At 33.8% G+C, this 14,883-nt stretch overlaps 1 protein-coding gene across 1 annotated transcript in view; it reads left to right on the top strand.

The window, feature by feature from the left end:
- Positions 1 to 12,918, top strand: part of ADAM10 (ADAM metallopeptidase domain 10) — a 173,211-nt gene extending 160,293 nt beyond the window's left edge. Inside the window, exons 15-16 of the mRNA XM_069098152.1 lie at positions 9,818 to 9,944; positions 10,628 to 12,918. Coding sequence (XP_068954253.1) covers positions 9,818 to 9,944; positions 10,628 to 10,722 — 222 coding nt within the window. The 3' untranslated portion in view covers positions 10,723 to 12,918. The remainder of the gene's footprint in view (positions 1 to 9,817; positions 9,945 to 10,627) is intronic.
- The last annotated feature ends 1,965 nt before the right edge of the window (positions 12,919 to 14,883 follow it).

Here is a 14,883-nt window from a genome sequence, read left to right as displayed (position 1 = left end):
GTATGTGTCATAGTAGACTAATGATTACCTGTAGAGAAAGGGGAAATAGATGAAGAGCTTGAGAAACAGATCACAAACCTGGAACCAGAGGCAGATAATAGTGATTTGGAAACTTCGTGTATCTAGCTGTCTTGGTGCCTCTGCAGAAAAATGGAGCAGCTAATTACTTCTTACCTTGTATTAATGATAATTTCATCCTTCAAAAGGTAGAAGAAGCAATTAAGGGAACTGTTAATTGTTGACCTGTTTCTTAGCAATAGGAGGAACTCATCGCTAAAGTAGAAACTGTGGGAACATTATAAGGAAGTGGTGTGAGTGAGTGAGTGAGTGAGTGAGTGTGTGTGTGTGTGTGTGAAAGAGAGATCGAAGAGGAAAATCATGTATATGATTGTAGCACCAACACAATATTCAGTGCTGATGGTGACTATAAATATGTTAGCATAGTTCTCAATCTCAAAATTTAACACACTCTCCATATATAAGATAGAAGCAAAACATTTATTCAGACACCAGAAAGCCGAATCCATCATAGCAACAAAGAAGTTAATACACCATAACACAGCAGAGAGCCACACCATCCTTTAGCCTTCCCATAAACAAACACAAGCCTAACTAACTGTCACAGCAGTGGGGAAAACAAAGTCACAAGCCTAGCTGTCTCTCTGGGTGTGTCCTCTCCCTCCAGCTGCTCTGACTTCTAGGTTCCTGTGGCTCCACTCTCCAGCAAGTTCCACCCATCACAGGCTCCATGTGATTTACATTTGGCCTATTAGTGGGTAGGGGAAGATCTCCAAATTTCCATTACCATTACAATTATCCTGAAGCTGTTTTCTGAATGCCATCAACTTCTTACCCCAACTCTTCCTTCTTTGAAGGGGTCATCCCTACCCCTCAGATATTGTGTCTGTGTTTTCACCTAGAAAGACTAATGAATATTAACATTAATGAGTTCTGTGAGCCGTTCCTCTACCTAAAGAAACCTCTGCCTGCTTGGCCTGTTATACCTCACCGTAAGATAAGACTGTGGCAGCTTTTAGAGACATGGCCCCTTCTCTGAATTCTATAGGGCCATATTCCTATAGACAAATTTTTTTGGAGACTCTTAATTGGCCTTAGTCATTATTTTTAGCTATATCTCAGTCTCTTTGTGTGATGTGCTGCATAGTTTGCCTAACTTTATATGGATATTTTTGGAGAAATACTAGTTACTTATCAGGAGGATAATTTTCCTAACAGATATCATCCTTGGAGTTTATTTACAGATTTCCTTCTGCTTCCCTACTAGCAAGAGGTGTGCTGGGGTCTATTTATCAACTTCCTTTCTTGCCTTTTATCAAATTGAGATAGGAAAAAAATTGTGAGGCCTCAGACACACGGTTCTCCAGCACAGGACTTTTTTTTTTTTTTTAAACAATTGGGGTTAAGTAACTTGCTCAAGGTTACACGGCCAGTTATTTCTGGGTGTGGTGCTAAGTATCTGAGCCTGGATTTGATCCCCAGGTCATCCCAACACTGGGGCCGGTGCTCTTACTCGCTGAGCCACCTGGCTGCCCCAGCACAGGACTTCTTAAACCTTTTCCATTTACTACACCAGCTTCTTAAACTGTGGTTCAGTAGAGTACCCTCAGAGGTTACTTCTCAGTTTCCTTTGTTTTTAAAATTTTCATTCATTCATTTTTGGCCTCTTCCAGGGATTCAGAAGCTTTGTGGTCTAGAGGAAAGTTAAAAAAAGATCATCTCTGCTTCTCTGTAGCTTTCATCTCTTGAGTCCTTAGTTTTCTCTAGATTCAAAAAGAGTAAACTTGCTTCCCTTTCAGTCATTCAAATAGATCTCTGTCTTTGTTTGGCCTTCTTATCTCTAGGTAATGTATGCCTTGTTCTTTTAACTATTTCTCTTTCATATGGTTTCTAGACCTTCTTACCTTCCCTCTGATCTTTCTCCGGGTGTATTCCAATTTGTTAGTGCCCCTTTTCAAATATGAATTCTAAGACTAAAGAGAATATGAGACCTTCTGGTATTCTGGAAGGATGTGCTATACAAATTTCATTTATTATCTTTTGAATTCTGGATACTACTCTTAATATAGCATAAGATTTTGCATTATTGACCACATCAGAATGTTGGCTTAATTTGAACTTCTAACATAGGTAAATGTCCATGTATTCTTGCAAATGAGTTATTGTCAACTAGGTGTTAGCCTTATAAAGTTAATTTGTTTTAGCATATATACATGTCTTTACAATTATTCATATCAACTTTCATTTTTCTGGTTTCCATCTGTTATTCATCATGTGGAGATAGTTTTGAATGTTGATCTGGACATCTGACATTTTAATTATCCCTACTAATTTTGTTTCACCTGAAAATTTGAAAAAAGCTATATACCTCTAATGTAGTTATTGATACAGATGTTGAATGGAACATTCTCGTTGCATTAGAGATGACCCTGCTGGCTGATATATTGTTTTTTAGGTATACAAGATTAAACTCAGTTGCAAAGTCCACCCAACTACTGTTATTCAGCCCATAATTTCTCTTTTTTTGTACATAGAGTAGTCAATGTAATATACACCAGTGCTAATGTACTCGATACATTTAAATGGTTGCTGAAAATGAACTTATTGAGTCATTAAAATATTAATTGAAATATGGTAAGAAATCTGTAAGTGATAAATTTGTTTGAGTTGTCATAATGTAGGTTAAATATGGTTTGCTTTAGAAATTGACCTATTATTCAGGTCCTTTCTCTTTTTATTTTATTCCTTTTATTTACTTTCATCCCCAAGGCTGAAGGTATCTAAAGTACCTTACATTTCTCAAAGTGATATATAAATTTCATTTATTATCTTTTGAATTCTGAATACTATTAACATTGATTGTATTTGTATGAAATATTTGTACTTTTTTGTTTGGATACTTTCACCATAAAATGCTGCAAGTTAGATTTGTATTAAAAGTTTAAATATTGTATAGAAGTAAAAATCATATTTAAATATTGTATAGAAGTAAAAAATATTGCATAGAAATCAAGGTATGTAATTTTTTTTCATAAATTTCATAAATAATGGGGGTATGTGTGTATTTTTTTTAGCATATGTACATGGCTTTGCATTTAATCATTTCAAATTTCATCTTGTTGGTTTCAATCTGTTGTTTAAACTTTATAAAAATAATATTTGAATATTGATCCTGACATCTAATATTTTAATTATTCCTACTAACTTTGTCACTTGAAAATTTGTTGCGCTCTATACTCAACCTAGTTGTTGATTAAAATATTGAATGAAACATTCCTGTGGTATGCCATTAGAGATGACCCTGAGGGCTTATATTGATCAATGTATCTTATACAAGTTGTGATTATAAAGTAATAAAACTCTCAAAAACAGGCTGCATTAGAATTTATTATATCCTTTGCTTCTGTGATAGCTAAATGAGTGTTATTACCCCCAGAGTAGAGTGCTTTTGGGTGTTTGGCCCATATAGCTAACTTAGGAAGCACATAACAGTTGCTTATTAATGCTTGTTGAATGAATATTTTGCCATTGTTGAGAAAACTTTGTGAATATCTCTTCTGCAATTACTTCTGGATCTGGGTTAAACCACATGTACAAAATCAGTATTATTGCTCTGTAGTCGTAATTTATTTTTCCTCTCCCCCAAAATACGTTATATCTACCTTAACCACCTAAATCTGATTCAGCTACCATGGCTTCATATGACTTTTGAGCAGTTAAAAAAATCAAATACTTTCTCCAAAGACAAAGACTTCTAGCATTCAGAAAAGTGCCACAGGCTTTGAAGATAATTCCAAAAAGATATTTTAAGCAAAAGCATAATCTTTGGAAAATTTGTATGCTCTAGCAATGTGGAATAGTGGATAGAGTGTTGGACCTGGAGTCAGGAAGATTAATCTTTGTGAGTTCAAATGTGGCCTCAGACACTTACTAGCTGTGTGATTCTGGGCAAATCACTTAACCTTGTTTGCCTCAGTTCCTGATCTGTAAAATGGAAAAGGAAATGATAAACCATTCCTCTTTTCCAAGAAAATCTCAAATAGGGTCGTGAAAAGTTTGACTAACAATGATAGTGATTTACTTTTCAGGAAACTTGAATTTGAATATATCAGTTTTGGGGTAGTTTATCCCAAACTCAGTACACCTGGTATTTGTTAAGTCCAATAGAGAATTCATGGATGGCACTGTATTATGTGGGTCAAAGAGAGGAGGGAAAAGTAACTTTTAATTTGAATTCTTGAATAGAATTGGTCATTAATTAAGTTAACTAATTTTCTGTAGTGAATTGTGTATGTTACTAATGCTGTTGAAATATGGAGAATAGGGGTGGCTAGGTAGCACAGGGAATAGTGCAGCGGCCCTGGAATCAGGAGTTCAAATCTGGCCTCAGACACTTAACACAAAACTAGCCGTGTGACCTTGGGCAAGTCACTTAACCCCAACTGCCCTACCTTCCCCCTCCAAAAAAAAAATATGGAGAATAAACAATTCTCTTTAAGGATTTTTTTTTTTTTGCCTTAGACAATATTTAGAAGCCAAGGTTTGTATAAAATTTAGCATGTTCTTTCATCTGATACTAATTTCCCTGAGCAAATTGCTTAACCTGAGGGTATTAGTTTCAAGTGCCTAATATGTGCCAAACACTGTGCTAAGTACAATGCATACAAATACAAAGAATAAAACAGTTCTTTCTATGAACTTTCATTCTAATGGAGTAGGAAACAAATTAATATAAAAATAAATACAGCATACACACATATAGTTAATAATTCTTGCATTACTTAAATCTACCTGATAAAAATTTTAAATATAGGATTCTTTGTAAACTGAAATGTAAATAGAAGTTTATTGTTACTATTATTGTTGGTGGTAGTAGTAGTAAATTTTTAATTATTTTTGGACTCCAGCTTGTTTTGTCCATTTAATGTTTAAGTGTTGTCCAGTAAAAATTATACATATAAATGACTAAAAATTTTTCAATATGTGACATTAGGATCATTGACTTAAAGGTAAAAGGGACCTCAAATGTCATCTAGTCTTTCATTTTATGAGTCATGCTTACTGTATATTAGATAGGAAATATACTTTTTTATAATTACTACTTTTTTTTTTAAAGCAATTGGGGTTAAGTAACTTGTTCAAGGTTACACGGCCAGTTATTTCTGGGTGTGGTGCTAAGTATCTGAGCCCGGATTCGATCCCAGGTCATCCTGACTCTGGGGCCAGTGCTCTGACTCACTGTGCCACCTGGCTGCCCCTGCTACTCTTTTTTTTAAAAAAACTAAATTTTAAAAAAATTGATAAATTTAAATTTTTAAGTTTTTAAAAATTTGGATTTTAAAAATTTAAATTAAATTAAAAAATTTTAATATATATAATTTCTTCCTCTCTTTCCTATTTTCTCCCTCTCCACTCGAGAAGGTTATCTTTAGACACAAATATGTATATAGATGTAAAACCATACTATGCATTCTGTTTATCAGTTTTTCATCATTATCAATTTTCATTATTTCATTTAAGTCTTTTCTTGTTTTTTCTAAAATCAACCAGCTCATTTATAGTCATGTGAAAAAGTGTTCTCAACCACTGTTGAATACAGAAATCCAGATTAAAACAACTCTGATTTATCACCGCACACCTGTCAGAGTGGCTGGTATGAGGGGATGTGGGAAAATCGAGACACTAATGCACTGTTGGTGAAGTGATATCCTGATTCAGACATTCTGTAGAGCAACTTCAAACTATCCCCAAAGGGCTATAAAACTGCGTACCCTTTGATTGGGCAATATCACTACTAGGTCTATATCCCAAAGAGATTTAAAAAAAAAAGGATCTATACGTACAAAAATATTTATAGCAGCTGTTTTTGTGGTGGCAAAGAAATTGGAAATTGAGGTATGTTGATCAATTGGGAAATGACTGAACATGTATGTGATTGTGATGGAATATTCTTGTGCTATAAGAAATGATGAGCTGGATATTCTTAGAAAAACGTGGAAAGACCTACATGAACTGATGCAAAGTGAAATGAGCAGAACAAGGATAATGTTGTGTATAGTAGCATATTGTATGATGGTCAACTGTGAATGACTTTAGTTTTTCTCAGTAATACAATAATCCAAGATTATTTTGAAGGACTTGATGGAAAAAATGCTATATATCTCTAGAGAAAGAACTGATGAAGACATTGCAGATTGAAGCAAAAATTTTTTTACTTTAAGAATTTTTCTTTTCTTTTTTTAGTCTGTGTTTTCTTTTTAAAAATTATTTATTTTTAGTTTGCAGCATTCATAAATTTAAAATTTTCTCCACCTCCCTCCCCCTTACCTTTCCAGGATGGCTTGTAATCTGAAATAGGCTCTGCACATACATTTCTATTAAACACATTTTCTCATTAGTCATGTTACATAGAAGAATTATAACAAATGGGAAAAACCATGAGGAAAAAAAAACCAACCAAACAAAAAGAAAATAGTGTGCTTTGTTCTGCAATGTCTCCATAGTATTTTCTCTGGATGTGGCTGACATTTCCCATCATGTGCCCTTTGGAATTGTTTTAGGTCTTTGCATTGCTGAGAAGGGCTAAGTCTATTAAAATCAGTCCTCACACATTGTGGCTATTACTGTATACAATGTTCTCTTGGTTCTGCTCCCCTCATTCAGTATCAGTTCATATTTTTCCCTGAAGTCTGCCTGTTCATCTTTTTTTTCTTTCTTTTTGGAGGGCTATTGGGGTTAAGTGACTTGCCCAAAGTAACGCAGCTAGTAAGTGTGTCAAGTATCTGAGGCTGGATTTGAACTCAGGTCCTCCTGACTCCAGGGCCAGTGCTCTATTCACTGCGCTGCCTAGCTACCCCTTGTTCATCATTTCTTATAGCACTAATATTCCATTACTTTCATATACAATTTGTTTAGCCATTCCCCAATTGAAGGGCATCCCCTTGATTTACAATTCTTTGCCACCAAAAAAAGAGCTGCTATAAATATATTTGTGCATGTGGGTCCTTTTCCCATTTTTGTGATCTTTTTAGGATACAATACTAGAAGTGGTATTGCTGTGTGAAAGGGTATGCATATTTTTATAACCTGTTGGGCATAGTTCCAAATTGCTCTCCAGGATGTTTGGATCAGCTTATAGCTCCACCAGCAATGAATTAGTGTTCCAGCTTTCCCACATTTATCATTTTCCTCTTTTACCACATTAGCCTGATAGGTATGGTGTGCCTCAAAGTTGTTTTGCATCTCTCTAATCAATAGTGATTTAGAGCATTTTTTCTTGTGACTATAGATAACTTTTAATTTCTGCCTGTTCATATCCTTTGACCATTTATCAATTGGGGAATGACTTGTACTTTTGTAATTTGACCCCAGAGACACTGGTTATAAAAATTCTTTCCCAGTTTTCTGCTTCCCTCCTAATCTTGGTTGCATTGGCTTTGTTTATGCAAAAACTTTTCAATTTAATGTAATCAAAATTACCCATTTTGCATTTTATGATGTTCTCTATCTCTTGTTTGGTCATAAATTCCTCGATTCTCCATAAATCTGACAGATAAACTATTCCTTGTTCCCCTAATTTGTTTATAGTATCATTCATTATACCCAGATCGTGTACCCATTTGGACTTTATTCTGGTATATAGTGTCTGATGTTGGTCTATGCCCAATTTCTGCCATGCTGTCAAACAGTGAGTTCTTATTCCAGAAACTGGGATCTTTTAGATTTGTCAAACAGTAGATTGCTATAATCATTGACTACTGTGTCTTGTGTACCTAACCTATTCCACTGATCTACTCTTCTATTTCTTAGCCAGTACCAAATGGTTTTAGTAATTGCTGTATAGTTATTTTAAGTGGGTTATCTCTATTTCTTCTTGGAGGACTTTGTTGGTGATATATAGAAATGCTGATGATTTACATATATTGCTTTTGTTTCCTGCTACTTTATTAAAATTATTAATTGTTTACACTTGAATCTTTAGGCTTTTCCAAGTACACCATCATACTGTCTGCAAAAAGAGATAGTTTTATTACCTCATTGCCCATTTTAATTCCTTTGATTTCTTTTTCTTCTTAATTGCTATTGCTAGCATTTCTAAAATGATATTGCATAATATTGGTGATAACAGTCTTTCTTGTTTCACACTTGATCTTATTGGGAAGGCATTTGGCTTATTCTCATTACAATACTTATAGATACTTATACAATATTTATTGATGTTTTTAGGTGAATACTTCTTACCATTTTAAGAAAATATTAATTTATACCTATGCTTGCAAGTGTTTTCTTACCTATCCTCAATTACTGAATGGGTGTTGTGTCAGTCAGACTGAGACCTGGGAAAGACCTTAACTTAAAAAGTCCAAGTCAAAAATTCTTCCACTGCATCTGGGGCCATCTCCAGTCATCCTGATATGTATCTTGCCACTGGAACCAGATGGCTCTGGAGGGGAAAGTGAGGTTGTTCACTTTGCACAATCCTCCCTCACTTAAATCCAGTTCGCTTGCAGGTCCTTCCTGATGTCATGGTCCTCTTTGAAAATAAAGGACTAAAAACAATAAGAATGAGTGTTGAGGCTCAGTAAAGTTGTGATTTGTTCAAGATCGTTGTAATTTGTTCAAGATCGCACATTAACTTTAAGAGCTAGGATTGGAACCTGGTCTTTCTACTTCTAAGAAATTCTCTTTTCATTACCCATACTGTCTTTTCAAAGCAAATATCCTAAATATGATTTAACCTTAAGGACTCAAGGTCTCCATCATGAATATGAGTAATAATATCATCATAGCTGTGTCTTTAGGGTTTCTTGAGATTATGGGATCTGTTTACCTTTATACTAAATGGTAAGATACTGATAAGCTTTCTGAGTTCTTATATCCATTTTTTAAACCTTTTTTTTCTCTGTCACTCTGTCCTTTTTCTTTAATTGTGTCTCCTGCAGCAGCCTTTCTCCTCTACCCTTCAGATATGCTAATTTTCTAAGTTATAATCTATCTCTTGAGTATCAGTTTCCTTCTTTTTAAATTGAGATTGTATTAGATTTAGATGCTCTTTGAAACTCCTTTAAAGCACTTAAATGCTATGAGCCTGTGGGCTTATTAGAAACAGGACTACCCAGTTTAGCATTCATTATTCTAGGCATCATCATAGTTGGTATTTATATAGCATCTTATACAACATTCTTTAGTAAATATTATTTTAGCATATTATTTTATTCATGTTTCATAGCAACCTAGTGAAGTACCAGTAGTGTATTTTATCTTCATTTTACAGATGAGAAAATGGGCTCACAGAAGTCAAGTCAGTGACCTGCCCAGAGTCCGACAGCTAATACTTGACAGAGCCAGAATTTTAAAGCCAGTGGTTTTTTTTTGTTTTTTTTACTATGTCATCTCTACCTCCTGAGTTTGTGTTAAAATAAGATTAAATAGCTTCTAAGTTGAAGATCCAGGGCAGTATGCTTTGACTTTAGTATATGCACCTTAGTACATACATGTAGTCCTAACAAATATTTTGGCTACTCACAGGCTTTTAAAATTTTTATTTTTCAACTTACTGATTCTCAACTGAGTTCTAGGAAGATGAATTTGTTAAATAACCAACTTATGAATATGTGGGGTGTATTGCCACATGACTTTAGAAATCTTGATTTCAGAACTGTTAACTTTATACTAAATGTTACAGTTTTTTGGAGTGTGATGTTGGAGGAGGTTTCCTATGTGGCAAACTTTTATAAACTCCTAATATAAATAAGTGTTTTATAAATTTATTAAAGAAATATATATCTGTTATTTTTAGGCTTACTGGTGGGCAGTTTTGCTTATGGGAATTGCCCTGATCATGTTAATGGCTGGGTTTATTAAGATATGCAGTGTTCATACTCCAAGCAGTAATCCAAAGTTGCCTCCTCCTAAACCACTTCCAGGTAAGACGATTTGAACAAATTAAATTTCTTCTTCCATTTTTAAAGAACATCTAATTAATTTTCTTATGTGTTTTATAGTTCTTCATGTAATCAAACAGTAACAGACCTCTATTTAAGAAGAAGAGTTAGCTTCGGTGGGAAAACCGTGCTATAAGAAGTAATTTTAGATATGTACTTTGCCATTGGAAATGGGATGATTGATTATATATAGTTCACTGAATATTTATTTTAAGGGTACTGTTTTCCAACATAGGTTAGTGAGGACTTTTAAAATGCCTACATTGTTGAGTATTCACTTGTTGATTTGTAGAAATACTTTGATTTAAATATTCATGTTTTTATTTTTTTTTGTCTGATTCACATGGCTTTTTTCTGTTTGAGCCTTCTGTCAACTTTTCAAGATTTTTCATGCCCATAAGACTTTTATTAAATTGTATCAACAAAATGCCCTTACTGAATGAAGATTTAAACAAACCAGGTTCCTGTTAGGGAACTGTAACTAGAAGGGAAGGACCTTAAGTCTTATACTTTATTTTTTAAAAGTCTTTATACTTACACTCAATTCTTAACCTTTATGCAAAGTTTTACTTGTGGTCAAAAGTTATCTTGTATTTGAATTGTAAGCTGAGGATAATGCTTTTTAAAAAATTCATGGCTTCTTTTGCTTTTATTTGATATCCTAGGCACTTTAAAGAGGAGGAGACCTCCACAAGCAGTTCAGCCACCACAGCGTCAGAGACCCCGAGAAAGTTATCAAATGGGACACATGAGACGTTAACTGCAGCTTTTGCCTTGGTTCTTCCTAGTGCCTACAATGGGAAAACTTCACTCCAAAGAAAAACCTATTAGTCATTGTCCCCAGACTAAACTCTCAGCATAAGAGTAGAAGAAAAAAGGCAAGATACTATGTCCTCAGACCAGGTGGAGTTAATTAAATTTTAATGGCTGAATGTTCCAATTTAAAAAAAGAAGGAAGTAACATGTTTTTCTTACAGACAGATATTTTTAATCTAATGGCACAAAGTCTTAGAATACGATTACGCGCCCCTTATTCCCTGTTCTTCGTTGCTGCGTTTTCTTCACTTGCAGGCAAACATGGCTCTATTAAAACTTTTATTCACAAATTGAAATATATATCTATTTTTCAACTGCCAATCAAGGCTAGGAGGCTAGACCACCTCAACATTGGAGACATCACTTGCCAATGTACATACCTTGTTATATGCAGACATGTATTTCTTACGTACACTGTACTTCTGTGTGCAATTGTAAACAAAAATTGCAATATGGATGTTTCTTTGTATTATAAAACTTTTCCGCTATTAATGAAAACAATTACTGTTTTAATTGACATACTCAGGATAACAGAGGATGGTGGTGTATAATGGTCCAGGATTCTATAATGCTTTTACACAGCAGTTTTGAAATGAGAATCAATTTTTTTTTCTTATGATAGAGTTGGTTCCAGTACTCATTTTATCTTTTCAAACAGCTGCTAAAACATAGCACACAGCTGAATACTCTCTGGGGATACAGTTGACAGAAGTGTTATGTAAACTGGGCATATGCAGCATACTGCTTCAAAATGACTTTTTATGTAAGTGTCTGATTTCTTCTTATTTTAAACTTCATCTAATTATTCAGTTCAATCTTTTTAAGTTAGTTGAAATTTTATTCATGCTTTAGTGGAAATTATACCTGTTGGATGTTTTTGTTTGCAGCCTACTTATTTTAATTTTTTCATATATCCTTAACAAATGATATTTTGTGGGTTGTTTTTGATTGTTAAGATTTTTTTGCTGATGTGGAAAAGAAAAAGTTGTGCTTATTTTTTAATTTATCAGAAATGGACAACCTTTTCAGCATATTGTGACTGATAATGGATAACCACTAAAAACAATTATTTGCTCAAATGATAGTTAGGCCTACTGACGTTTTGTTTTTCTTTATGTTTAAACAGCAGTGAAGTTGAAACAGCACAATGTCCCATTCCAAATTTCATTTTTAAGCAGCTGTAAATAATTGGCATTTTAAGGAAAGAAAGCAAAAGCATTTAATGTATTAACAGGCTTACTGCTATGCAGGAAATGGAAGGGGGCATTAAAAAACGTTTAAGCTTGTGACATATTTATTGCTTCTGTTTTCCAACTACATCAAGCTAATCAGATGTAAATGGCTATCATTTTCCTGGCTTCACTTTGAAGGAAAATTTTTTGAAGGTTGGAAAGGCTTCTGTATTTGGGTATTCCTTTTTCTTTTCTTTTTTTTTTTTAAGAGTATAAGGTTTACACAATCATTCTCATAATGTGACGCAAGCCAGCAAGGCCAAAAATGCTAGAGAAAATAATGGGATCTCTTCCTTGTAAACTTGTACAGTATGTGGTGACTTTTTTCAAAATACAGCTTTTTGTACATGATTTAGAGACAAATTTTGTACATGAAACCCCAGATTATAAATAATTCTAAACAAACAAATAGGTAGAAATATACGTAAATTGCTTTTAAATCATTTAAATACATTTGTTTTCAGACTGTGCAAAGGTTGGAAGTGGGTTTGCATTTCTAAAATGGTGGCTTTTATTTTGCAAGAATTCTTAGTAACTTCTTGAGTGTGGTAGACTTTGGATCATGTAAATTTTTTGCTTGTAATGTTATCCTGTGGTAGGGTTTTGGCAGAATACAAACTGTCCTATTTTATTTTGAGTCTAAGTTAAATGTTTTCTGAAAAGAGATATGTGCACTGAACTCTCCATTGCAAATCAAGATATGGTAAAAGAAAAAGATCAAGACAAGTGAGATCTAATTAATACTACTGTCAGTTTAATGTCCGCTGTGTTTTATACAGTATCTTTTTTTGTTCTCTTTGGAAATTTTTACTAAAACGTTGCAAAAAAAAAAAATAAAGTATTGTGCAAAGATATGTAAGGTTTTTTGAAACTTGAAATGCATTAATAAATAGACTTGATGAAATCAACTCAAAGGTTGCATGCTTTTTGAATGCAAACTACCAAAAGAAGCTATCTCACAAGGCATTTTCTGAATATGATAAAGTCAGAAGTGTACCCTGAAGACCTGAGTTTGGATTCTAACTCTCTCTGTCTGTCTGTGAGCTTGGAAATAACCCTTAACCTCTCTGTGTTTCTGTGTCCTCACTTTTAAGATGATAGAGGGAGGGGAAGGGATTGGACCAATTAGACTTCCAGGTCTAAAACCTCCGATTAAAGGCTCCCCTTTGTTAAAAAAAAAAAAAGAAGCATGTCTGTTAGTATCCAAGTAGTATCTGGTTTTTATCTCCTTTTTTGAAATCTCCATAGAAAATAAATCAAGGTTAAATGTTTCTGTGCACACAATTTAACATTTTAAAAATAAAATTCACCTGCATACCCAAATGTTGCTTATAATCCTAGTAGTTACTTTCAGAGCTTATACCTCTTATTGAATTCCATGTAATATGCAATATGTATTGTACATATATCTTAAGTAATAAAAATACAGTTTGGTCTAGTATTCCTAATTTCAGTATAAGTTGGTCCAACATTTTACCTATTTGATACTTCTAGATGATTACAAAAGAAAGTTGACATTCTGTACCCAAAAAGGGAAATTTGAGGGAGGAAACATAAATAAATGTCATACTATGTGTGTGTTTGACGTTTACAAATTTAAATTAATTGTCAGTTTAGAAACATAAAAATGTATCATATACAACTTTGTTAAAAAATTATATGTGATATACTAAATTTTAAAGTTTATTTTTATAATTGCAAATTTTAAATTAAATTTTGTGTTTTAGAGGCTAAACTTTGGGAAATATGGAATCTCCCATGACCAAATTATTATCAGGTAAAACTAGAATAAAATCAAGTACAGTGAAAGAGGGAAAATTGCTACGTTTTTGAGATATAAGTTCTCCAGAGTATTAAGTGGATATGGAAAGCAGTAATTTACAGAAAAAAGTAGTAGATCAGTGGGAAAAAGAATGGGGCAAAACACCGAAAATAAACTGAATATAGTTTTTTGCTACCTGGTATTTCATCTTATCTATGTCATTTTCTGTACTGAGAAACTCAAGTTTCTCCTCCTTCTGATACTTCGTTTTTATTACTTTCATAGACTGAAAAAAAACCTTTGCCTTTAGTTTATGTATTGATTTGCTCACTACATTTTTTTTAAAGCAATTGGAGTTAAGTAACTTGCTCAAGGTTACATGGCCAGTTATTTCTGGGTGAGGTGCTAAGTATCTGAGCCTGGATTTGATCCCCAGGTCATCCTGACATTGGAGCCGGTGCTCTTACTCGCTGAGCCACCTGGCCACCCCTAAGCAATTGGGGTAAAGTAACTTGCTTAAGGTTACATGGCCAGGTGTTTCTGGAAGGGTGCTAAGTGTCTGAGCCCGGATTCGATCCCCAGGTCATCCCGACTCTGGGGCTGGTGGTCTTACTCGATGTGCTACCTGGCTGCCCCTTGCTCAGTACATTTTAAGGTTACCAAGTATTGCTAATACCTGAAGAACTATTTTGAATTTTAGTAAATAGAAGAAATGTTATCACTCTGCCATGTTGAGTTTTATCATAGAATTTCTCGCACCTCTGTTTCGTTCTTTGTATTCTTCTCACTTCATTATAGCATCACTCTTTTACATATTTTGAAGTTCTTTGGAAAGTGCCCAACATCACAATGTCATTAAGAATTAATTTTTATGTCTTAGGATGTATGTATGATGAGTTGCTATTTACCTGTTATGATTTTTCATGCTGCATTTGTTATTTTAGTTGTAAAACAAGTAAAAACAACTTTTATTATACAAATGAAATATTTATCAGTTTGACTTATTCTCTCCCATTTCAGTGCTTCTGTTTAAAAAAAAAGTTAAGATGCTTTTTACTTAAGATAAATGCTCTTCTCTTTGTCCAGCTGATATTAAAACAATACTTCACTT

The sequence above is a fragment of the Petaurus breviceps genome, unplaced genomic scaffold (genome assembly GCF_028583685.1).
Source record: "Petaurus breviceps papuanus isolate PSGF00001 unplaced genomic scaffold, PetGlider_PUasm1.0 37, whole genome shotgun sequence".
Lineage (NCBI taxonomy): Eukaryota > Metazoa > Chordata > Mammalia > Diprotodontia > Petauridae > Petaurus > Petaurus breviceps.
Note: the sequence above shows the minus strand (reverse complement) of the source record. Positions and strands in the feature narration are given on the sequence as shown.